Here is a 25,868-nt window from a genome sequence, read left to right on the forward strand (position 1 = left end):
CCTCCCAACCTTTCCAGCACTTGTTTTGTACGATAACAGCAGCACTGTTCTCATTACTGCTATTACTCCTATTACGCCATGCATTAGACAGTCTCCAGACGGGAGAGAAGGTAATTGGTTCATCACCCCAAGCAGCATTATTGGATACAATGTACAAATAGCTTAAAATTAAAGGCTGGCATCCCAGCCTGTTAGGTCCGTAATGGATCACGAAATGAACACAAACTCACCGACTTCCATCAACACCTTCCCCAAATCATTTGCAAACAGGACAGATAATTCAGTATCGGACTCAGATTAATTGCCATGTTTTCCTGCCTTCCCGCTCACCGAGGGCCACCGTGGACTGGCACTCTGTAAAGTTACCCACGTCTGCTTTGACGTGCAAACTTTCCCGGGGTAGCTAAGTTTTGTTCTTCTTGGAGCCAAATCCAGCCTTGACTCTCTGGAAAACCTTGTTCATGATCATGTCCATCGTGTCCGTGGTCCCTGACTTTGTCTTCCAGTAGCAGAGGAACATCCGTCGCTCGCTGTGCACGCGGTTCAGGCGGCGGGCGATGGTCATGGGGGTCTCCCCCTTGGCATCTTTGTCGTTGATGTGGGCCCCATAGTTGAGCAGGAGGTCAATACAGTCAGACCGGCCCATGGCTGCAGCCACGTGTAGGGGTGTCCTGCCTACGGGGGATTTGCTGAGACAGTTGGCTCCTGGGAAATAAGAGAGTTGGCTGAGGGAGGACCACCCTCCTGGCAATGAGCCACACCTTCAGAAACACATTCAAGGAGAGATGCACGAGAGGGGCTGAGGCTGTGGAAGGAACACTTGGGAGAGCTAATGACTGCTCCCCACCACAGCCCCAAGGGTGAGGGAGGGGGCACTGGCACATTCCCCCAGCATCCAGCACTGCCTGCCGTCCAGTCTTCTCCTCTCATGGCAGCCAGTGACCTTTCCCAAATGCCCATATCATTTTCCAGCTCAAATCCCCTTGCTGACATCCATTGCCCTTGGGGTGGTGTTCTAGGTCTTTACTGCCTTATCTCACCCCACCTCCCCCCTTATCACTCCAACATTACCCCCCAATGCTCTTTCTCCCCTCCCGCCATGCTCCAGTCAGACCAGGCTCCCATCTTTATCCCTTAAATATGCCCTGCTCCCTCAGCCTGCCCCAGGCCCATTGCACATGCTGTTCCTTTGCCTAACAACACTCTCAGCCTTTATTTTTTCTGGGCTAACTCAATCCTTCTTTAGGTTTCATCCACTTTCTCAGGAAAACCTTCCTCAGCACCCTCTCCCCACAACTCCCCCCCCCCGTATATGCTTAGCAGACATTCTACGTCTTCAGAACATGCTATGCACGACTGACTGTGGAATTAATTATTTGTAATAATTTGCTGACTTCCCTTCATAAACACCATGAGGGCAGAAAACATGCTTGTTTTGATCGCTCTTGTTTTCATCCCCAGCACGTAGTGCAATGCCTGGGGAAGACAGACACTCGGGAAATGACAGACGACGGGCGGCCTGACTCATGGACAGATTTCGCTTCGATTGAATTCCTCACTGCCTCCTGCAGATGGATGGGCTAATGACAGGTGTCCAATATGGACTTGTTGAATTGAATCAAATTCTGGGTAACAAATATCATGACACAGAAAACAAGGCAATTCAATTACAAGCAGCTGACATTTCGGTTGCCAGCTTTTATGAGCTATGGCTGGTCGGTGAGGTAAAGTTTTAAATAGGTTCTCATAACGCCCAGCCTCGGCCACGGCGCCTCTCCACAGCGGCTGTCTGTAGAGGACAGAAAAGTTTGCAAAGCTGGCTGTAATTTTTTAACTGGTGCTTTCAAATACAACACAGTTCCATCAGAGTGAAAATGACTTTTTATGAGCTTAAAGGACTGCTGGCTGTGAAAGCCCGTATTTCATCTTGCAACAGGCAAAGTGCAGAAAGTAGTGGAGGCAGGAGGAGGCCACAGGCGAGGGACCTCCCCCGTCCCCAACACGCGGCCCACAAGCTACCCCAACATTGGCGGTGTTTCCCACCTCAGTCGGTGGAAGCCGGGACAAAGCAAAGCCTGAGCAGAGAGAGGCTGGGGTCAGGCCGCGGGCAGGAAAGAAAAGGGTCTAATTCGGAGACAGGTTGATACGGGAGACCCTCGGATGAGGCCCCCTTCCGAGCCTCGAACCATTGATCAAATACCACGTCACACGGTCTTCCTTTTCCCAAGGAAGCCGGTGGCCCGGGCTGTCTGCAACCATTGTCTATTGTTCTTGAATGATCTATACCTCAATCAGTGGGCCTCTTTTCCCGAAAATATCCTGCGTCCAGGGAAGATCAAGTGCACACCCATGGAATCGCATGCAAAGCCCCTTTATTCGGAGACAACGCAGGCGACGGCCTCTCTTTCTGTCAACAGAGAGGGGGAGCCACCTGCCCTTTGCTGCAGGAGAGATGAAAGATGGTTTGGGGGAGCGTCTCCTGTGCGGGAAATGACTCAAAGTCTTGGGGAAAGGAGGCGGGCCTGCCTGCAGACCGCCAAGAGCACAAGGCCGGCTGGGGCCAGACGCCTTGGACCACTGCAGAAACCCAACTTCAGGGGGGCAGAAAGGGCACAGCAGCGTGTCTGGGTGGACATAGCACGCCAGGAAGCCCTTTTCTGGCTGCTCCTGCGCCTTGGTGTCCTCAAAGTTCCATCTCCCCACAAGAAAAAGAATCGGGAGACTGGCCAAGAGAGGGCACACAGCCTCTGATTAGCGCATCCTAGGACACCTCAGACAGGGATGGAGTGGCCTGACGGGGCCCATGATGGGTAGTTGACAAGGCTTGGGTCCGGGAAACCATTGCTGAAAGGACCAGAGCCCAAGCCACCTGTCCGCCCTCTCTGCCAGGGACCCCAACTCTCGAACATACTCAGCTGTCTATCAGAATTACCGTGTTCTAGAAGGTACTGCACAGCATCCAAGTGACCTCTGTGTGAGGTAATATACAAGGCCACGAACGCCCTCTGAGATGTCCATTTCTTCCACTGCTTGTCGTTGAAACGCCGTGAATTTGCAGTTTGGTAGAAAGAATCTTCAGCAAGGCCAAGGCAAGAGAGCTGGGCAAGACAACAGAGTTACGCACCGTGGGTCTGAGTTATTTCAGAAGCAGATGCACCTGCCTGGTGGTGGGGGGGTGGTGACTGGACACTTAGGGCTTAGGTTTGCTCAAATGCCAAGTGAGGGCTTGTGATGGGGACAGAGAGGGGCAAACCTTACCGAGAAGTTGGAAAACGCCCAGGGGAGGACATTGTTTAAGTCTCTATACATATCCAGGAAATACGAATTTACCACCAGGCAGGCTCGGGAGGCAGGAAATTCTTCCTGTCGATGTTTTAGAGAGAGACAATAGCTTTTCTGGGTGTCCAGAGAGAGGCGGTTGAGGCCATTAAGGAAGACACCAGCCAACATGAAATGGCTTCCCCGGAGGGGAGCAGATTTCTCTGGACACTTGATGAATTCTGGTCTTCCGGTCTATTTGCGGGCCCATTGTCTCTGTTCCCTTTTGGAATACTCTGAACTCGTGGATGAATAATGGCCCCATCATACAATCATCTCGTGGTGAACTGAGGTGCTGAGGACAAGGAAGGGAGGAAGACTACGGGCTCCAACAGGAGGCGCTCTGTCCACATGCTGGGCATTCGGTGTGGGGTGTCGGGGAGATAGGGGTGATGGCAACGCTGACTCAACACAGGAGGGAATGACCCCACGTCCAGAGGAAGAGCCAGAAAACCCAGGCACAGACCCAATCGTTGGTGGCAGAGTGGGGGAAGGGAAGGCTGGGGGGAGAAACGCAGGGAAGGAGCTGGAGGGGTGTGCAAACAGCTGCGAAGGGCCCCGCCCTTCCTTCTAAGGTGTTCACACGCTCCCGGCAAGCAGGGCAGTTCCTACAGTCCTGGCCCTACCTCCCCAGAGCCCACGCCCCCTTCCCAGGCCTGATCCCACACCCCTCCTGCACCTGGCCTTCCCAGACTCCTTTCCCAGCTGAAAGTAAACCGTCTCCTCTTCTCCACAAGCTCATAGCTTTTCATCCAAATTTATTTTCTAGAAAGAACACACACTTGCCCCCTGTGTCTGAGTGATTCATCTTCCCTGTGGGGTACACATCCTGATTTCCTCCTCCTTCCCCCACCGCCCACCCCAGAGCCCAGCTGAGAGCGAAGCACAGGGCCCAGAGAACAGTAGGCACCTGCTGCGTATCTGAGCAGGGCATGATCTCTCCCTCCTCGGGGTGGGGACAGACCCCCATTAGCAGTTTTGTGCCATCAAATGCTCTGGGCCGAGCGTTTCCAAGTCATCTGGAGTTCTTCCCTCACTGTTAAATCAGGTTTTCAATTTTACCAAATGTATACGTGAATAGAAAATACACTGCCCGGGTTCCTTCCGAGGGGGGCGATTGAGTTATAAATAACAGATAAGTGAGCCCAGTGAAATCACAGACCCGAATGGAAACACCGCACTGATACTGGAGCATTATGACACCAGTCCTTGTCACCTTTCTTCCCTATTCTGAAACTTTTACTCAAATATCCACATTCGAGACAAAGTGATTTTCCCCACGCACACACAATTTACAGTTGCTTCATGAAATATAATATCCATTTAAAGAAGCATGAAAACACCTTACTGGGATCCCCTTCCACAGCCGCCATGACCAGCTCGGTCCATCCATCATAATGCCAGACACATAATGAAATAATTCCACCAGGAACCACATCATGGAACTTCAGCGTCGCGTCATCCATCAAAACTCCTACGGGGAACAATTTTTTCTTTAAAGAAAAAAATTGGATATTAAAGATAAACCATCCATTGGTTAAGTTAAGAGATTCCCTGACCTTGGGTACCACAAAGATAATGTTAGAACCTTGAGCACTAATCTCATTTGGTGACTCTGGGTGAGTCTGTTTGTGGTCGTTAATGCTTTTTAGAAAGTTAATTTGGCTCAGCTCAAATAGAAGCCAAACAAACAAACAAAAAAGGCAATAATTTATAAAATTTTGTAATTATAACTTGTCCTATTGCAAAAAAAAAAAACCACATGAGTCAGTAAAATCATTTTATGAGGCAAACTCTGCAAATAGAATTGCTTAAACTTGAAGTAACTATATCTCACAGACACAGCACAACATATTTATGCAAGTCATAGACGTTCAACTCAAATACTAACGCTGGTTAACATTGTCATCGGTTGGCTAAAGAGCTAACAACGATAAAAATCTGTTGGATCTTTCAAATTACAGTCTATGGCAGCGTTTCCCAGTCTCGGCCCTAGTGCCATTTCGGACTGGAGCACTCTCTGTTGTGGGGGCTGTCTCGGCCCTGTGCACTGCAGGGTGTTTAGCAGCATCCCTGGTCTCTACCCACCAGATGCCAGTAGCACACTCACCTCCTTGTGACCATCAAAAATGTCTCCACGTGTTCCCAGATGCCCCTGGGGGACCATATTGCCCTAGTTGGGAATCTACAGTAGCCTAAGAATCATAATGCTGACATTTGCCATAATTTGGATTTGGGATGTCAGAACTCCTTTGTCCTTGTCAGCACCCACAACAGCCCTTTGCTCGTATGAAAGAGTAGGGGGTGGATCTACTCACACCTCGTGAATTCAGACTCTTTGGGGAAGACCATGAGAATTAGAAGAGGATTCTAGAACATCTTAAAAAAGTGGAGTTGTATTTAGCTTACCTTTTTGAAGACACACACATTTTCTTACATGGCCACCTACCATCTTGCTTAAGAGTAACAGAATGACTTGCCTTCTCCACAAGCAGTGCCCCGGATGCAAAGTCTCCACTCTGCCTCAGTTGGATTATCATTTATTCTGAGTGGAATTCGTGAGTTTCTCGGTTTCATGATCAAGTGATTCCTAAGTGCCTGTACTAAGCACCTACATTCTTTAATCCTCATGACAAGCTAGGTTTGTTGTCTCCAATTGCTGACGAGCAGAGCGGGGCTCGCCAGGCAGGTAAGTGGCAAAGCCGAGACTCCCACCAGACCTGCCTTCCCTCCGGCGCCGCGCGCCTGTCACTCTCAGCTCTGTTGACACCCTTTGCTTACCAGAAACTCTGGATGGTGTAAACAAGGAAGAGCGATTAGCAAATCTGTTAATTAGGGTCTTATTTGTGGCTCTCACACAGAGGATAATCAGTAATTAGTCTAAGTAAAACAACTCGACTTCCTAACAACTTTGAAAAAATTGAGTAAAGCTGCGTCTCCCTGAGACAGATGGAGCGCGATTCGCACGTGCTGTACAGCCCACCCAGAACCCAGAGCCCATTCTCTTTGCACAGGCAGGCAGCGACTGCCTTCGGCTCAGACAAATACTAATTATCACCAGCGAAATAAATTATTAGAGTCGACAACAGACGTGTAAGGGCGCCCCTCATCCATGAATTCGCTCAGCCCTCTTGGATCTGCGTCTCTCAAGGTTTTCACACACATTATCTCATTTGATCCTCCCGGGCAACCTTTGAGGTGGAGAAGGAAACGTCAGCGGATTATTTATAGGCAGAAGCCCCAACGTCTTCTAACAACCTAGGAGCACCTTCTCTCTTTCTCGTGTGCTGCCAACAGTAAGGAGTGCAAACACAGGCGAGGTCAAGCTTCCACAGTCTCTAAGTGCTGCTGAGCGATGGGATTGTGACATCAGTGTTCAGTCACTCCATCTCTTTCATTCCCTCTTAGCTTTCTTGAATTTATTGCTGAGCATAGCTCATCAGCAAAAATAAATTAGCAGAAGGTTTTTGTGTGCCAGACATTGGTAGCTCAGGATATGTAATTTCTGAATTACTTGTCCTGGAGCCCTTAATAAGTCCCTCAATAGCTCACCTCGTTTTTAGCACGTTAAAACAGACTGAGTTCCAGATACATTTCTTTCCAAATAAAGCCTCAAAAATGCCCCAAAGCATCTTCCAGATACTTTCATAGCAAAATAAATACGTCATGAAACATGCTTAACCTATTTCCAAGAGAGCAAAGGATGGTATTTTGGCCCTCCATAGACATTTTGAGTTTCCCGAGCCATTTCTGCCTATAGGGGGAATGGCATTGAGCATTCTAGAGCTCAAAGGCTCTGCTTTCCAGATCAGGAAACTGAGCCCCGGAAGGGCAGCGCCTGGGAGAGCAGAGCGGGTGGAGACAGGCTGCTCTCTCCGCGCTCGCTCTGCTTCCATCGTGCCCGGCCCCTGAAGTACGACTGCAGTGTCTCTGCAAGATCGCTCTTCACGTTCTCTGTGCAGCAGCCCAGAGAGTTCTCCTATCTTCCTTTTCTTGAAGTGTTTTTGCACTGATTTCACCCAGGTGGGGAGATGATGGTCTTTGATCCTGTTCTCGTATCCTAACTATTGCAGGAAGCGGGACAGGGACAGCAGGTCCTCAGGCTGGGGGAAGGAGACTGATGGAAGCAGAGACTGGGCTCTGGGGTCCTCGCCCTCCCCCGGTGCCTCCCATGTCGGCTTTGTCTGGGGAGGGGGACTTCAGGTCCTGATTTAGCCACAGGGAGCTTTCAGTGCTGGGTTCTAATTCCAGCTGGGCTCACTTTGAGCTCCTGACGTGGACAAGGGCACAGTTTGAGATTCTGGGTTCTGATACAGACTGGGTTAGTGCCAATATTCGGGGTTCAAATGTGGATAGCGTTTGCTTTGGGATGTGAGGTCCTGCCGCGGACAGAGTTCGCTCTGGAAGTGGGGTTCTGATGAAGGCAAGGTTTGCTTTCCATTTGGGGGTCCTGGTATGGAAAGGGTCTGTTCTAGGATGTGGAGTCCTTGCATGGGCAGGACTTGTTTTGGGATTTGGGGTTCTGACATAGTTCTGGGTAGCGTGGCAACAGGGAGTAAGGAATCGGACAGGTCTGCCCTGAGATTTGGGGGTCTTAATGGCGACAGGCTCTGTCCTGAGATTTGGGGTCCTGATATAGGCAGGGTTTGGTCCAGAATTTGGGGTTCTGGGGTGTATTAGGTTGGCTAAAGGATCTGGGTTTCAAATACAAGCAGAATTTGCTTTGAATTTTGGGATCCTCATGTAGGCAAGGCTTGTTTTAAACTTTGGCTTCCTTGCACACACATGGTTGCCTTAAACCTTGGAGAGCTGATGTAGACATAGTTGCCATGGAGATTGGGGTTCAGATATGGGTAGATTGGACTTGAGTTTTGGGGTCCTATTGTGGACAGGGTTTGTCTCATGCTTTGGAGCCCTTCTGAGGACACTTTGCTTGGGACTGGGGTTCTGGTATAATCATGGTGAACTTGGCAACTGGCTTTCAGATGTGGGCTTTGAATTTTGGGGTCCAGATGTGGGAAGAGTTCACTTTGGGCTCTGGCATCCTTACATAGACAGAAATGGCTGATGGATTGGGGTTCAGATGCACAAGTGGTTAGAGACTGGGGGCTCAGAATGGGGCGTGTCTGTTCTGGGATTCAGGCTCATGATCTGGGCAGAGTCTGCTCTGGGATTCAGGTTTCTGTCGAGGGCAGTGGTGGCTTGGGACTTTATTTGAGGTTCAATTGTGGGCGTGGTTTGTATAGAGATATAGGGTCCTGGGTGGGCAGAGTTCGTTTCAGGCTTTAGCGCCCCTGCGTGAACACAGCTGCTGGAGGATTCAGGGTTCAGAGGTAGTCATGGTTACCTTAGAGACTTGGGGTTCAGTCTTGGGCAGGTTTGTTCTGGATTTTGGGGTCCTGAGGTGGGCTGAGTTTGTTTGGGGCTTTGGCATCCTTATGTGGACACGGGTGGCTGGAGGATTGGGGGTTCTGGTGTCCACAAGTCCAGCACTGGGAAGTGTGTTGGAGTTTGGGGTCTAGATGCGAGCAAGTTTGCCCAGGGTTGCGGGGTCCCGCTGAGGATAGATAGGCTTTGCCTCAGGCTTGTGGTCCTGTGTGGACACTGTTGGCTTTGGGACTTGGGAGCTTGAGGGTCTGGGCCCGAGGGGTCCTGCTGTGACAGTGTCTGCTTTGGGGTTTGAGGTCCTGACGTGGACAGGATTTGCTCAGGTCTGAGCAGACACCTTGCTTTGGGATTGTAGCCCTGACACAGGCAGAGTTTGTTTGAGGGTTAGGGTCTTCCTGTGGACAGGGTTTGCCTTGAGATTTGAGGTCTAATGTGAATCCCGTTTGTCTGGGCTTGGGAAGTCCCTAGCTGGCCAGGTTTTGCTTTTCCGTCTGGGGTTTCCAGGGGGTTGGGGTTTGTTTTGACATCTGGGGGTCCTCATGTAGGTAGGCTTCCCTTTGGGGACTGCAGGCTCAGAAGGAGACTGGGTGCCCAGGGTCAAGAGAGGACACGAGTCGAGGGAAGGGATCGGGCAGGGGCCACCTTGGTCCAGGTACTGGAGCCGCTGGAGGTTGAAAGGGATGCCGACCATCAGGTCCAGCTCCTCTTTGAGCTCCCGCACGGTCATGTCGCTGCGGCAGTTGGTCACTCGGAACACCTCCCCGGTCTCCTCCAGCAGCACCCTCATGGTGAAGACGTCTGGGGTCAAGTCGAGCGCCAGGCTCACGGCCTGCGGGTCCCCGCCACGGCTGCCGCCGCGGGGGCGGCCCGAGGGCTGCGCGGGGAGGGGCTGCGGGCCCGCCGAGCCCGCCGCCCGCCTGCCTCGCCGGCCCGCAGCGGGGTCGCGGCGAGGGGCGCCCCCCGCCGACCCCGCCGCCCGCGCTCCGCCGCCGCCCGCCGCGTCCGCCGCCGCCCGCCGCATCCTCCCGGCCCCGCGCGCCGGCCGCGCGTCACCACCGCCCCCGCCCCCGCCCCGCGCCCCCGGCGACGGCCGATCCCCCGCTGGGGCGGACGGGCCGCGCGGCTACGGGAGGCGCAGCCCCCCTCGGACCTGGGGGACGGTCTTAAATGAGGGCAAAGGGCACAGGCGCTTCCTAAAACGATCGAGAGGTTTATTGAGACCGATCCAGAGGCGTCGCCGAGGGGCCCCGCGCCCCCGCAGGCCCAGCTGCGGCCACGTCCCCAGCTCCTCGCAGCGCTAAGCTGCTCTCAATGCCAATTCCCGGAGCCCGGAAAACGAAACGGGGCGGCTTCTGGCCGCTGCTGGGAAATTGCGACCTCTTCTCCACATCCGTTTAAATACAATCTTCGAATAATCCGGGGCAAACCACCTGGAGGAGTGATGCGTGAATAACGCTCTATATCATCACCGCGTGCATCGTCTCGAGAGGCCTACAGTGCAGTCTTTAGTCACGCTTAAAAATCGTATTTCTCGCATGAACGAAAAAACCAACATTGCCGAAATACGACTCCTTTCAGCAGATCTGGGCCCCACTTGATGGGGCAGAAACCCCAGAGTTGGCCACTGCGGCAGTGGGAGACAGAGGCTCCGTGGACCCCTGCAAAGCTTTTCTGAAAATGCTAATTCTTGGAGAAAGAAAGATGCTGATAAAAAACACTTCACAAGGGGGAAATGTCCACTTGGCAGAGGCTGAGAAGTTTCCGTGTTAAGATACCTTTTGAGGAGCTCTATGTGAGACACCATCTTGCACTTTTCCATTAATTCCCAGGAGAGGAGGCTCAGGGGTCAAGTAAAATAGGAAGCCGACGTGTCAAGTCACAAACTCTCAACACCACCACCCACGGCGACAACTACACAGAGCTGAAGGGAGGGGGCGTAGGAGAGGGTGGCAAGGGACCAGAGCAACCTCAAAAAATCACCGTTGTCACAAAGAAAAGCATAAAATGTGAGCTTTAAACATACTTCTTGCAGAGAAATTACAGTCATAAAAAATCTTTGCATTGGAAAGGCATTCGTATTAAATTATAGAAAATTTTTAACACATAAACTGAAATTTTAAAGGTTAGATTCTATTTCCCACAGAGTCTCTACAATCTCCACGAGCACGTGTGGTTCAGCATGCAGATTCCACACATCACACCACCAACTGAAGCTGATCTTTTCTTCCTAATGGAAAATTAAGCTCTGCACAGAATACAAGATTGCAGGTGAATAATTCTCCTTGCTGTTGGATGAACAGATGTGAATAACAGGACAATCTCAATCTCTAGGCAATAAAAAAATTAAAAATTCTTTGCCCCTGAAGCAAAACACTATCTCCGTCTTCGCACTTCAGGCAGGTCTGGGACACAAGACGGGTTGGGTTTTTCTTAATAAGTAGCTTCCAACCTATTAACTCACTCTTTGCCAGAGTTGCCAAAAGGCGACCCTGGGTTACAATGTGAAATTCTCCCACGTGTGCCTTATTTTCTTTGGCACGTATAGATTCCTTCCTTTCTTTTTAAAGAATCAGCTCAGTGGAATTTGAAGGAGGGGGAGAACATCCTATATACCAGGAAATTCAATATATAGCTCCAGAAATTTAGTTTTCTAAAAAAAGGAAGAAAGATAGAAAAGACAAATGAGGCAAAGATCCAAGGGGAGAATGGAAGGAGCGGCGCGCCCTTTGCAGCTGGCTCTTGGGCCCCAGATGGGCTGCTCCTTCCTTCCCTTTGCCTTTGAGGAGATAAAAACAGAAACGAGAATAACATGTGTATACATGTACGCAGAATCTAAGCAAATGTTTCTGGAACCTTGAATTATTAATTAATGAAAAACCTGTTTAAATCCTAGAATTTCTTTCTCTAAATTTTAAAAGCATGAAATCTAAATTCTCTGCACTTAAGTCAATTTGAAGAGTATCATAATTTAACCCCCCAAATCACTGGTATTTTCGGGCAAGTATATGGACTGATCAAAACTATGGTTTCTAATTTTTTGTTGAGATTCTAAAGCTTTAGGTATAAAGCCAATATGCAAGCATTTCAATGACCAGTGCCCGTCCAGAGTTCTTAACCGCATAGTAACATATCCAAGCCAATATGCAAGCATTTCAATGACCAGTGCTCCTCCCGAGTTCTTAACCACATAGTAACATATCCGCATAAGAATGCAGACGCTCCCTGCTGTCTGCCTCTATCAAAGGCCACATCTTTATGGATACAATTGGAGCAACCAGGGGAGGGATGAGTGCCCTAGGAAAAGTTCCAAGTACAGTTTGTAACAAAAGTATAATATTAGAAAGCTTGCTATAAATCATTCAGTAGTAGACTTATCACATTTTTCAAAAGTAAACAAATTGGGCTATATTTGCAGCAACTCAAAAGTGGGGCATAAATTTAAATGATGTATTTGTCCTGTTCACTGATAGGAGGCTAATATTACATTAATATATTTCCTTCCTGTCAAGAGTTATTTATATATGTACAGTATTTCAGTTAAAAATAAAATATAAGACCATAAACTATATTTTATCAGAAAGCATAAGGGAAGCCAAATATGCAAGTCTATTAAAGAGCGAAAGCTGCTATAAACAACTTTATTTCTGGGGGAGGTGGCTTTAAATGACAGCCTGTAACAGAGAGACAAACAGCTCGCAGGCCGTCTTTCGCTATGGAGGCCCCCCAACCAGTGAGCCACCTGGTTCTTCCACCTTTTCGCAGACTTCCTGATCAGGCAGGTAGGGGGTCGTAACCAGAGCCCATCCCAGGTGCAGTCCTGTGACCGCAGGTGGGAAGGGGGCATTCAAGCGCTTGGTATAAAGTTCCAGAACTCCTTCCTCCCACGGCAGGCGTCACTCAGTCAGTTCCCCTTCCAGGCACAGTAAGCAGTGTGTGCCAAGCATGAACCGGCCAGGCCGTAAGTGCTTGCAGAGTGCTCAGTGCTGCTTTTCCAGCACAGTGATGTCCATAAGATTCCGCCGCTGTGGTTCCAGGGTGGCAAAAAAGGAAACATCTTGGTCCCGGTCTGACTGCAAAGCTAAGACAGTCTCTTCAACAACTTCAAGATGAGGGTTTCCAGCATTTCTAAAATACGCTAAAGAGAGAAAACATGAGTTTGAATCACATGTGCCATGAACTGTGTTCTAAAACATACTCTAGCTTTTGGTTTTTTCCAACCACATCTCAGGACAATAAATCATTTGTCACAGAATAAGCATGTATGTAAGCCCTTGAAAATGATAAAATTGCTTTAATCAAAGAGTACTTCTAAATTTTAAAGATGGACTCCCAAGAATAGGTATCCCAAGAATAGGTATGCATATTTTAAAAATTATAACTAAAGAACTTTTAATATTATCTTTTCTTCCCTCCCATACAAAAGAATTGGCAATGTGTGGAACACAGGAGGGGGAGCAGGTTGCTGGTAGGGCGGGGGGGGGGGGGGGGGGCCGGGGGATGGGAGGGAAGTGGCAAGATAGGCGTAGGCAGGGCCAGGTGTGTAGTGTAGACACGAGCCGCTCAGGGATACGATCTTGCATTGAGCCCCGTTCAGGTATAAAATAACTGACTAGGTTGGGCTATAAATTTTTCTTACTGATTACAAAATAATACCATTAAAACCTAAATGTAGTTAAGGCTTAAATTTGCTAACTTTCATAATCTCTATGTCATAACTCAAAATTTACAAAAGTTTCCCTCATTTCTAGAAGATTATGTAATAGTTTCCATTTTAGCATACATTTATTAAATGTAAAAACAGAACGACCCTTATTTCCTTAGTCATTTTATAAACATATGTTTGAAAGTATCGATTTGTGTGATAAATCTGAAGTAAGCTATCACACGCTTTGCCACGATTTCCTAAAGAGAAAGCCCGGTGCTGCCCGTTGAGGGTTACAGTGGGTCAGGTCAGAAGACGGTCCTCTCACCCTTCTCCAGCAGTGTCTGCCTCAGCGCTTTGGCCAGCAGCACCCTGACGTTTGGAACAGGATCCGAGGCGAGGCTCAACAGGCTGGGGAGCAAGTGTTCCACAAACTGCTCCACGGGGACGCACCCCTCACTCACCACCCCCTGGAGGAGGAAAGGCACAGCCGAAGAAGTGGTGTTTTCAACAGGGAGCGATCAGCATGCTTCTTCTGAAAATGGACACTTCAGTAGTTCCAAAGAAGTAATTTTGGGATCTGTTGGTCTGAGGGGGCGGTGTGTGTGTGTCTGAATTTTAAAATCTCAACTGCTAAATTTGGTTAGAAACACAATTAACGTTTTCTAATTGCTCACCAAGCACTGGTTACAAGGAGTATGATATTTGGTGGAGAAAGCAAAGGCTTTTGAGTCAGCCAGGTCTGGGTTCAAACCCTCACTCGGTCCCTCACTAGCTCCGTGGCCTTGGGTAAGTGGCATCACCTTTCTCAGCTGCCGCTTCCTCATCTGCACAGCGGAGAAGCGTGGCAGGCCACTTCTGCAGAGAGTCAAACGTGGCACCACCAGGAAGGGTTAAGAACCCTCACCAGAACTCAGCTCTGAGGGCAGGGACCGCGCATGGAAGGGAGGGCCAGCTCCTGGAGTCCGGCGTCGCGCCAGCCGCCTGTGGTCACCTGGTAACACTGCTGCAGTGCTAACCACCTGCATCGCACACTGCCTCTCTGCTCCCCGAGCCCCACGCGCACTCGCATGACACTCTCCCAGCCGCCCATGCGAATCAGAAATAAGGACTCTGTCCAGTGGGGCGGGGACACCCACTGGCCTCATGACCAACGAGCAGCGGCAGGGCGCAGATTCCAAGCCAGGGGTGAGGACTCTAAAGCCTGTCGACCTTCCCACTACAAGGCACCAACAGCAGCTGGTAGCGCCCAGGTGCAGGCAGCGCGCTGGTGGCTCAGCCTCAGGACCATCAGGAGGCGGCCGACTGCTGCCCCACTCGCGGAAGGCGAGCCGCAGCACGGGGGGGCACTCTGCCCGCCGCCCGAGGGAGCAGCAGACTGGCTTCACAGCAGCGGTGTGGACTCACGTCGCCCCCTGCCTTCCAGCGTCTCCTCTCTCCCTCGAGCTGCGCTGGAATGATAATCCCTGTGACCCTTAGGCAGGACTCTTGGCTGAGCACCTTCCCTTTTGTTTGTGTTATTGTGAGTCTCCTAAATCTTTAACAATTAGTGAAAGCAAAAAGGAAAACTGATTTTTCTTGAGTAAAATTAGTTGGAGGCTCTTCCTTTTGTTTCATCATGGATTTTCTAGCCCTCAGATAAAGAATTAAAAAATAAAAGCAAGACTATCTCATTTATCCTTTCTCCACAAAATGGTCCGAGCATTGACTTCTTCCTTACAAGGTGGCAGGCCCGTAGTTTGTGAATTTGGCACTTTCTCTGCCACCCACTGCACTTCTCAAAGTGGATGGCCAGAGTACCCCTGTGGTGCCTCTCCAGCCCAACAGAGGGCCCTGGTGAGTCCTTCAGTGGGGGTGGTTATGAGGGAGAGAAAAGGGTTTGGGGCCTGGGGTCAAGTGGAATCCAGCCACACCTTCACTGTACTACTGAGAAAGCTGAGTGATGGGTTCATGGAGATTCATTATACTAGTCCCTCTACCTTTGTATGTGCTTGAAAATGTGCAGGAGGAAAAGTTAAAACTTTTGAAATAACACTTTAACAGAAAAAAATCATGGTTTTACATTTCCTGTGTGATCTTGAACAAGTTACTTAACCTCTCTGGGCTTCAATTGCTTCATCTAAAAAAACTGATCTAAAAGTATACAGGTGTACCATGCTCAATGCACGGTAGATCTTATTATTGAGGATTAGATGGGTGATGAGACGCCCGGCACACAGAGGCATTCGAGAAATGGCAGCCATCATGCCTACCCCCGGCCAAACATCAACTGCACCCTCATCTCCATGACGCGAGGTAGAGAGGGCAACATGAGGAGCTGGGCAGGCTGACGTGAACTTGCCCTGAAAGAGGGGAGCAGTCTCCGCCCTAACCTCCTGCTCTGCTCTTCAGTCCCCCTTCTCTCCAAGGCAGCTGGCTAAGGGGAGGGGTAGTGAGGAGCACAGCCCTGGGCTGGACGGGACAGGAGCAGGGCTCTGGGCCTGGCCCTCGCCTCGCCAGGTGGAAGGTGCTGGGAGAGCAGAAGCGCGTCCACTCTCTGTCCCCAGCATCTAGAGTCAGCCTGGCACACAGCAGGCACTCAATCAGTATCCCTAGAACGAACATGTGTACAGGTCGGGTAACTGTGGGCGAGTCACTTTGCCTGACTGAGTTGTCACAATCTCCTGTGAGATGAGGGCTCCAGTCGACTGATCCCCAAGTCACGGGCTGGCATTCCAGGCTGGTGCACCCGACCAACAGAGGGCAGACCCCCCAGGCGGTGCTAACCTGACAAATGAAAGCGAAAGCTTGCCTTCCGACCCACTTAGAACAGTGCCGGAATCTTACGACGAGTTCCTGGATGAAATTTAACCCCAAGACGTTTTCTCTGTTTGAATAGAACTTCTGCAGAATTGCCACAACCTGTGAAAAACATCAGAAGAGCACATTTAAAATGGTGCATCTGTTTGAATTCCCAATATTGCTCTACACGGAAACTAGACATTTTTGTGCACCCTTCCACTTTTAAAATGAATTCATAAGCAGAGGAGAAAGTAATTTTTCTTACAGTAATCATTAGAACACAGAGGGGAAAAGATGTTTAAGTTTGCGGCAACACACGCACACAAAACCCTGCGTAACGAAGTTGAAAAGGGTCTGGCATCAGAGAAATACACGACTAATCTTCAGATTCCAAATGTTAGAAGAGTCCCCTCACATAGTAACTAAATCACTCCCTTTCAGAACATGTCATTTTAATAACATTTTAACACCAGCAGAGTCCCTTAGTAAATCAATATTTTCAAATGAACTTTTTACCTCTGCATTCAGCTGGCGTAAGCCCACACGAAACACGATCAGCTTCTCTCTGCCAGTTTGTGCTCACTAACTACCTCTCTACGAAACCATGCTGTAGAGTAAACCCAATCTGTGCTTAAAAGAAACCCTAAGCCACTGTTTACAGGGTTTCATATATAAAATGATTTACCCACAATTTCTATCACTGAAGCATACTGATTAACAAAAAAGCTATTTTACATATTGATAAAATTATAATACAGTTCCTAACTTAAAAGCTGGTTTCATAGGTAAACTGACAAATTAAGCCCAGAAAAAATGAAGGAGTTAAAAATGGAAGAAACATAAATATTCCTATTTCCAAAAATCACAGAGAACGCCCTGATTCCTTACTAGTTTGAAGGAGATCCAGCGAACTTCAGAGACTTTATCTGCACACAACTTTAAGGCAATATGCATTAAATAATCATGAACGTCGTTGGGATTATAGAGTTCCAAAATCAGTATCAGCTGTCTGAAATTTAAAAAAAAGAAATTGTTTTTTGGGGGCAAAAACCATCTTATTAGTTTCTCTTTACTTTCATCTTACAGATATAAACAGCCAGCCTGGGATATCAACGCAATGCAGCAAAGCTTTCGTCAGTGAAATGCCAAAAGCAGAAAGCTGGGTGAAACGGCCACGCAAAGAAAAGTGAAAAAAAATCCTCCATTCTTCATCTCATACACACACACAAATCAAACAAAAAGGGAATAAATTAAACTTTGTAAAACAGAGGCTGAGATATTTATGAATAAGGATTATATATTTCAATTTTAGGTTATCGGTTCGAAAGCACATAAAACTTTAAAAATCAGATAACACAAAAATAGACAGAACACTGAAGTTCCCAAAGATCGAGAGATCAAGGGCAGACTCAAAAGAGGCTTCACGGCCCCCGCGGCGCTCCTGAAGCTGCACCGGAAACTTTCGGCTTCTGCCGGCGGCTCACGCACAGGGCTCGAGCCTCTCACCAGCCAGCGAGCTCCGCGTGGGGAGAACCAGAGCATCAGCTCCTCGCTCCACGGGGAAAATTCATAAGGTGGCCGTTGGCAAAACCGACCACCAAAGCTTTCACTATTTTCTAAATGGGGATGGGGAGAAGGGGATGAAAATAAATGGCATTATTTCCACACTGGCAACGAAAGGAAATGAAAAAGAGATTGGAAGGAAGTTAGAACCAGGAGCCAGGAGTGCCGGTGAATACTTTCATATCAAAATGCACTGTTTTCAGAAAAATGATACCAATATCATGGGCACAGGAGCACAGAATTCATATCAGGGGCTTTGGCTTCAATAACCACAGCAGAGATGGAAGATAGCCAGCACTCGGAGATAACGCTGTCGGGCGATGCCAGCCCGCTTGGCCCCGGCTCCGTCCCCCTCCCTGTTCTGGTCCCCGCCCCATCCCCCGGCCCCATTCCGCCCCCGCCCCATCCCCCCGGCCCCATCCCCGCCGGGAAGCCAGTCCACCTCGCCGAGTTCCTGCACACTGCCGCTAGAGGGCGCGATGCTTTCATGGAAAACGTGGGTCTGTTTTTCTGTTCTCAGGATATTCGCTGGGAACATGGCATAATGACTAAAGCCTCAATCTCTCAAATTAAGCATAATGATTAAAGATCACAGCAAAGAGAAAATCTTTTAGTTTGCCCCTGGCATCGGCCAAATCATATCCCGAATAGCTGCAAAAGCTTGATGGATTTCCACAGGGAAGACAATTATCTGAGAGATTTCTAGTTGAGGGGAAGAAAAATGAAAACTAAAGATACGGAAATAAATCTTGACAAGGTGAAAACTAAAACGCAAACCACCACCACCACAAACATCCGCTCGGCACTGCGGAGAGCACACCGTGCGCCTCGGCAGGACTATTTAAGGTGACGCTCGCCCTCTTTGGAATCACTAAAACCTGTCACCTCCCTTCCCCGGCACAAGATGGAATCAAATGCTCCTTCACACACAAAATGATGTACAGACACGAGCCACCTGGGGGGACGTTTCTATTGAATCATCGTCTCATCTGGGTTAGACCTTTTCATATCTCGCACTGTAGCATAATTTTCTTTAGAAGCTGAAGTGCATAAACCACGCTGTGCCCTCCAGAGAGGGCTATGCTCAGAATGTTCAAGAAAGCTTCGGCAAAAACTGCTCCGATTAATAGGAAAATATTGAAGAGCAGTGATTCATCTTTTATTTGGTTCGAATAAATTGCCTTATAGAACAGCAGAACACTTCTAATTCCAAAGTGACTCTAGTCCTGTCTTCTCTGAAAATGGATGTCTCCCGGGAGACTGTGGTATTTGAAACTCAGAGCCTTGGGATTCAGTTTATCCCTTAATAAAAACATAATCTCTTTATCCAGAAGAACACTATTATTACTGCTTGTTTAGAAATCAATTATAAGGTAGGAAAATTAAGAATTATTCCATCTAATTTGCCTCCTCATACCCCCAAACAGATTTTACTTACTCTGCTAGTTCATATCGAAACCTCCAGTTTCTGCTGTTATCGGTCACTATAAATTCTTGAAGCTGATAAAGATATTCTCTCCTCTTGTCTTCATGAAGCAACTATTTTTTAAAAATGTATATATAAATAAAAATATATAATCCCTCCAAATGACCTCAAATATACTGTTACTTACTTCAGATTACACATTTGTCATGGGCGAGAACTGTGCATTCCCTAAGGCCCCTGCTCCATCCCCCAGCGCGGCTCTGAGTCAAGGCTGCTGCTACAGACGTCAAATGTACCCCCAAATGCTTCCCACCTTTCCTCCCGGTTAGTGCATGGGCCTGTGTATTTCCAAATGCCCCCTAGCTCTTTCTTCTCTCATAATTTCCTGCCTAAAAACCCTGCATATGTGTGTGTTCAGAAGATAAAGCCACTGCTGCTTCCAGGGGGTCGGCACTGCTCGTGTGCGCCTGTACCACGAGACAAGACTCGCAAATGGTCATCAGGCACCAAAGTCCACCAAGGGCAGCTCTTGGTCGTGTGGATGTGAGCAATTAGTTTCTCTAGGTCATTTTTAAATTCCTGTTTTTATACCCATCATTCCTTTAGGGAAAAAAGAAAAAAGGCAAGAAGAGAAGCAGCAACATCTTGCAGAAAAAGCCCTTCATGCAGAACTGAGATGGGACCTCAGCTGGCTCTTCCCCTGGGTGACCCTGGGCACAGCATGCACTGCCCGGGGGCCAGGACTCCTTCTTGCTCACAGAGCAGGCGAGGCTATACATCTACCATCCTCCATAGAATCAGAACTCAAAGGGACAGGAAGATTAGGAGGAAAGATATAAAAATATTTACCCATCACTGAAAGAACATTCACTTTAAGATTTTGGACGGCATGTTTCAATAAGGAACCCTAGACACCTGCATTTTTTTCCAGTGATACTTTACATATTCAGGATTTAAAAAAATTGTTTTGAAGAGGGGAGGTTTGTTTTTTCTTTTTAATTGTTCTTCCTACCTTTAGAAAATCATACAGGTGTTTAAGAACTCCTATTCGTACTTCATCCAGGTCCTTTAAAAAGCCATTGAAGATGGGCACCAAGTCAGCGGCCGTTAACTGATCCCCAAGAATCACAGCCAGCTCATGAATAGAGAAGGCCAGGGTGCGACGTACCTTCCACTGGTGCACAGCAGACACACACGGCACAAAACACAGGCATAATTCAATGTTATCAACAGCGCAAGTGGCATTTCTAGAACAAAACTGATACTGCCAGGTGCTGGCCACTTAAAGCTTTATTTCTTCAGAGACCAGTAAATATGCCTTGCAGCCACATAAAATACAGGTCAGTGAGCCTTGCTGCAGCCTCCCCTCCCCTCCTAGACGACCCATGCTATATCCGTGCGTGCCTCTGAAAAGGGTGCTTTACCTGCACGTCGGAAGCCAGTGTTTCATACGTATCTTTCAGGCAGTGCCAATTTTGCCTGCCCAGGGTGAGCGCCACTCCCGGGAGACTGTAGGCACAGTGCTTGGCTATGTCAGTGTCAACAGTCTGTGCTCGAGCTGGGTCGGTCATCGACACATACTGATCTAGCAGGGGCTGAGGGATTATATCCTGGGAAATGGGAGAGAAAGGAAACCATCATGCTTGCACGATTGCAGAATACTCATCAGAAACAAGGAATTTGGAATTAGGAGGTGAAAACAGCAAAGCGGAGATTTGAGAGGAAGAGGCGGCCTTCCTAAAGGCAAGGGCTCTGGATTGGCGAGCTGCTTCTTCTGCAAGGAGTCAGTTTCAACTTGCACTGAAGTGGAAGCAATGCCCTCGCTCGTCTTTTCTAAAGGCCCCAACATTTGCTAGCGTAGAGAGCAGCCTACACATCAGGGCTTGGTCAGGCTGGTGCACACGGCTGGAGAGGAGGAACTCTCTTCTCTTCTCTTCTAACTGCCCCCAACACCTCGGGCCCAGGCCCTACACTGGGATCATTACTCCTTTTTCCAGCTGATGGATAAGACTCCATCCCCTTACCTTTGTCCCTGTAAGGGCAATGGGACACAACAATTAAAAACATTTAAGAGAACTGACATAGCACAAGAAGCAAATCCACAAGACAGAACAAAGCAAAACATGGTTCAAAAAGAAGGTGTCAAAAACTTTTCAGACAAAAAAAAGCTAAATGACTTGTATAAACAGACACTAAATATTAATGTATATAGATGTCAATTTTTTCTCATATTTGACTTGCTTTATTAACATCCTATTCTAGACTGTTCAGAAGACTTTAAACACTACCTTAGAAGTTACTTTTTTTAGGTTAGAAAGGAAAGATTACCAACAAAGACCATGAACTAAGACACGTCATTCTTATTAACGGAAGAAAAGTATCTGGTTCTCGTGGCCATTCTTAAATGTAACTGCCAGAAAAGGTAAAGTTTTGAGTTGCTTTTCTTTTCGAGGAACAAACCTGGAATTTAGATTTATTCTTCTCCAGTGGGGTGGGCTCATGCCTCTGTCCAGGCTCCGAACGGTCACGGGTTCCCTCAGAGGGTTCGCCTGGCTCCTGCAGGGTTGATCAGACATGTTACCAACTTACCCAAAAGGAGGAAGCTGTCCCACCGTTCCCCCTTCAAAGACTCCTCCTTCAATGCTAGAAATGCCTGATGCAAACCGAGAGCAGAGTGCCCCTTGAAGTGGAGGCTCTCTCCCCAGATGATAAAAAATACACTTGCATAGTCATCTAAGATATTGTATAGGTCAGTCCTTTTAATTGCCAAGGCAAATAGATTTTACACATTTTAAGACTGCTTGAGGCACTTAGAAAAGACAGGCGAACGTTGGTGAGTACCAACAACCTGAGTCTGCATTTACCATTCTTGAAGCCCCAGAGTCCCCAGTGGGGTTAACCAATGCCCTTAAGTAATATCCACATGGTTAAGGCATAGAACACTCCAGAAGGCAGGGGGAGGTTCATCAGAAATGGGGAAGCAAGCACTTCCAGCATTTCTTGGGAACTGGAGATTGTAGCAACGCTGGGCGTCAGACAGAGGGTAGAGAAGGAGAGGAAGGCCCACTGAATCTGAGTGAAAAAACGTGGCTGATAAAGGAGTCTTTACTCAGAAAACCGTTGTCGATTTTCAGAGGTACAAACACTTCTAACGTTTGCTGATGAACCTTTCTGTTAGGGGAACAATTAAAATGAGCAACAACATTCACTGTGACACATCGGTCTCTGATCACTGATTCGCACTCACTGAGATGGGCCTGACCTTCTCCTTCACCCACAACATGGATTCCCCACTTGCACTTGAAATGTCACACTGTCTCCCAGCTTAATGGATTCTGACAAATCAGCTCAATATATGATCCAGGAAAGTCATTAATACACCAATAGACACTTCGTTTGCTCTGAGGCACGCTACCAGAACCTTCAGTTCCAGAGGTTTTCACTGAAATGTACTGCTTAGTTTAACAGAGGACATGATAAAACAGACATATTTTGGTATGATAACCTAAGACCTCAATTTCTCCAACTTAACAAATTCACATATATTAATAAGTAATAAATCATTATTCTTCTTTCAGGAATTAATTTTATTCCAAAGTCTTCAGTGCAACTGTTACGTACAGCACTGACTCCAGGATCCAAGTTAAGGTTTAACTAAACCACCACAAGTCAAGGCAACCCACAAGGTATCCTGAGGTCAGAAACCACCTGGCAGTCAAGACAGACAAGTGGGAAGAAACTGGCCCCCATTTCAGGACTGCACTGGCACACTACGGTGAGAGAGTGGAGGCACAGAAGGAGCTGGGTGACCAGCCCCCGGCCTCAGCTCCACCTCCTGCCGTCTTGTTTGAGAGAACAGTCTTCACTGTTTAAGCTTTTGATCCTTTTTTGTCTTTTTCCTTCATGTGCAACTGGAAGCAGCCTGACTGACCCCACTGGAATCAAGAGCCAGGCTGCAGATTCGAGAGCTGCAGTATCCTACCGTCAGCCAGAGGCCCGCCACACAAGCTCTTTAACATCCTTCACTTAAAAGAGCCAACTAGGAGGAATCTGTTCTTTTTTTTTTCTTTTCACTTCTGTTTATGACAAAGAAGCTCGAATAATATCACATCTCCCACCAAGGAAAATGTGGCCACACCTTTCTAGTGAACACAAGTGATTTTCGCACTCCAGTTAATAAGGGTAACAACACAAATTTTCTTGCCTAGTTTTCTAAACAAACCAACAAAATAGGATATCACCTCATTTCTTACTAATAAGAGGTAACCTTCACAAACTCTTAAACATTTTGTATTCAGGCTTTTTAGTTTTGTCTCTTGTTTTGTTTTATTGGAGCAGGCCTGGGGGTAAGGGAGGTGATAAGTTAGTTTAATTGCTAAAATCAAAGTGTAAAATATGTGAATGAAGAAACAATTGGCATTCTGACCCTGGAAACCACAAGTTTACAGAGATTATCCATCGTGGTGCATGAAAATGAGAAGGTGCCAACACGCCCATGACTTCATGACCACGGACCTGTCCCGAACTTCAATTCTCCAGTCTCACCCCTGCCTGGGAAGGGCCCCAGCCCAAGCGGTCCAAGTGCAAGTTTAGTAGGAATGAGGAAGGCATCAGAGCCTCCAGCCACAGCAAGCTAGAAAGCTTCTGGAGAGACTCAAAGTAAGAAACAACCCACAGGCTTCCGCCTCACCCCCGAGGCAGAGCCCCAGTCTCACGGGGGCTGGTTCCAGACTACAGGAGAAAAGCTGGTGGGCTGTTGGCTTTTCAAAGTCTCTCCTGTGAGGAACAGCATGCCGGCACCACCACCTGAGCAACCACGCGCTAAAAGAGCACCTAAGGGACGAGGGCTGACGTGACGAGCAGTCTCTGAGGCCTCTGCCAACTTTCAATTCCGGGAGCTGCAGGAATTCACCTTCCGCCATCATGAAAAGATGTAAACGATGGCTAGCAGTGGCGCAGAGCATTTCATCACACGGTTAAAGAAGCAGCTCCTGTGTCTCCAGAGCAGAGGGGAGGTCCTTGGTTTCCCCACCCTTGTTTTTATGGAGGAGAATCAGGGTTATCAATCACCTGATTGATTGGTTGTCTAGTTATCCAAAACATGACCTTAAGAATAAAATTAAATTTGCCATTTATCATCTCTGCCAGGATATATTAATAAAAGAAAACGCAGCTTTGTGATTTCTGTCACATCCTCAGTGGCTGAGAGAGAGGGCTAATACTTACTGTGCTTTGTAATATCCTGGCCACGGAGAGCTCATTCTGCGATGATGAAGCTGACAGAGCCATCTGATTGTCAGAGGCAGGGCTGGGATCAGAAAGGGACACTCCGTTTAGACCTTCCGTCGGCTTGCGCTCAGGCTCATTCACAGAGTCAAGCTGTGCGGCTCTCAGTGCAGCTGATAATACCTGAACTTGAGCTGCAGGAAGAGAAGTTTCAAGAATTTTAATCACTTTATTTGGTTGGCAGGGATTACTTCAGAGGAGTGTGCCCAACAAGGCCGTCTACGTGTGGGTGCGCTGCCCAGTGCCCACCTTTCACACACCCGTCCCTGCGGCAGCTGTGCTCCAGAGGCCCAGAACCAGCTCTCAGTGAGCTGGGGAGATTTACGGCCATTAACTTGAACTATTCCAACTAAACGCCAGCCGTGCACAGAGCATCAAATCTGAACTCAAAAAGCCTCAATTAGGGAAATCAGAGTTTGACTCCGTCATCTTTCACAGGAAGACAACACAATGTTACTGAATGCTGATGTCTGGGAGGTCCACCAACTTGGTGAGGGAGGTCCTGCTCCCCTATTTATAAAATATGATGGCTGCCTTCTTTACCACACACACGCGCGCACGCGTGCACAGATACCAATCCATCTACGTAGAAGCAGATGAGTAAAGATCTCGCTTACCAAGCCCCAAGGGCTACTCATTTGTTCAGTCCAGAGCGTGACTGTCTGAGACCCTCCTAAAAGAATGATGACATATTTCACATACCTTTCTGTAAAAACAAACTGCTATTTCCACATCCCCAACCTACACACACACACACACACTTCTTCCATCCTGTTTTCTACTAGTTAAACTCAATAGACTCCAAGATTCATTAAAATGTTTAGAGCTTATAGCTGGCTCCCCACTCTGCCCAAGGCAAGGTCTCACCTCCTCAGTGCAGCACACCAGGCCCATCCCAATGGCCCAAGTGACATTTCCAGCCAGTCAGTTCAAAATACCCAATGGGTCGTTTATTTCTGAATCTTTTGGGATCACAGATCCCTCTGAGCTCTGATGAAAGCTGCGGGTCCTTTCTTACAAAGAAATTAAGTATGCATATACATGCAAGGTTTTACAAACAATGATTTCAGGGAACTGAAAGAACCCTCTGAAACTCATCCCTTCACTTCTCCAGATGGTGGACTCCCAGCCACCCTTTAAAGCTCATGTCAAATGTCACCTGTTCTGCAAGGTCTTCTCCCAGACATTTCCTCTGTCCCCAGGAATGACCGGCTTCCTGCCCTGTGCTTCCACGTCACGGCATGCCCACTCCTGTCCCAGCCCTTGCCACACCCTTCACCAGGTGGTTGTTCATATCACCCTTTCCATCAGACCACCAGGGCCTCAGGTGCCGGTCGTTGCTGCCCCAGCACACAGCCCTGGTCCCAGCCTTGAGATCAATGCAGCTTTAGAAACGTGTTTTCCAAAAGCAGACCTTTGTCTATAGCTATTAGAAGCGAGATGTTACATGTGCTCATTCCTTCA

General features: G+C 48.1%; 2 protein-coding genes across 9 annotated transcripts in view; both read right to left on the bottom strand.

Annotated features, from left to right (window-relative positions):
- Nucleotides 1-403: 403 nt before the first annotated feature.
- ANKRD60 (ankyrin repeat domain 60) lies at nucleotides 404-9,727 on the bottom strand. Its single transcript, XM_014831351.3, has 4 exons — nucleotides 9,349-9,727; nucleotides 4,662-4,792; nucleotides 2,933-3,098; nucleotides 404-705 (listed from the first exon to the last, which is right to left on the bottom strand). The coding sequence occupies exons 1-4, from the start codon at nucleotides 9,725-9,727 to the stop codon at nucleotides 404-406; spliced, it is 978 nt and encodes a 325-aa protein (XP_014686837.2).
- Nucleotides 9,728-12,315: 2,588 nt separating this feature from the next.
- The window catches only part of LOC106825186 (serine/threonine-protein phosphatase 4 regulatory subunit 1-like), a 77,520-nt gene continuing 63,967 nt past the window's right edge, over nucleotides 12,316-25,868 (bottom strand). For 7 of the 8 annotated variants that reach the window (XM_044748076.2, XM_044748073.2, XM_070486184.1 and 4 more), the window contains 9 exons: nucleotides 24,345-24,538; nucleotides 21,579-21,674; nucleotides 20,543-20,728; nucleotides 20,131-20,292; nucleotides 19,131-19,231; nucleotides 17,018-17,138; nucleotides 16,115-16,249; nucleotides 13,677-13,818; nucleotides 12,316-12,841 (listed from right to left, as the gene is read on the bottom strand). In XM_044748076.2, coding sequence (XP_044604011.2) covers nucleotides 12,684-12,841; nucleotides 13,677-13,818; nucleotides 16,115-16,249; nucleotides 17,018-17,138; nucleotides 19,131-19,231; nucleotides 20,131-20,292; nucleotides 20,543-20,728; nucleotides 21,579-21,674; nucleotides 24,345-24,538 — 1,295 coding nt within the window. In that variant the 3' untranslated portion in view covers nucleotides 12,316-12,683. Of the gene's footprint in view, nucleotides 12,842-13,676; nucleotides 13,884-16,114; nucleotides 16,250-17,017; nucleotides 17,139-19,130; nucleotides 19,232-20,130; nucleotides 20,293-20,542; nucleotides 20,729-21,578; nucleotides 21,675-24,344; nucleotides 24,539-25,868 lie in introns of all 8 variants that reach the window. The other variant, XR_011494707.1, reaches the window with a different exon arrangement.

Source organism: Equus asinus, chromosome 15 (genome assembly GCF_041296235.1).
Source record: "Equus asinus isolate D_3611 breed Donkey chromosome 15, EquAss-T2T_v2, whole genome shotgun sequence".
NCBI classification, from domain to species: Eukaryota; Metazoa; Chordata; class Mammalia; order Perissodactyla; family Equidae; genus Equus; species Equus asinus.

Bases quoted from the DNA above. Each gene is read 5' to 3' on its own strand.
- ANKRD60 (XM_014831351.3), bottom strand. From the start codon at position 9,727: ATGCGGCGGGCGGCGGCGGACGCGGCGGGCGGCGGCGGAGCGCGGGCG. The intron at 4,793-9,348 runs GTGGCCCCTGCC...TGTTCCCCGTAG, and splicing joins GCTCCAGTACCTGGACCAAG to GAGTTTTGATGGATGACGCG. The intron at 706-2,932 runs GTAATTCTGATA...CTTATTTCCCAG, and splicing joins GCAGTACCTTCTAGAACACG to GAGCCAACTGTCTCAGCAAA.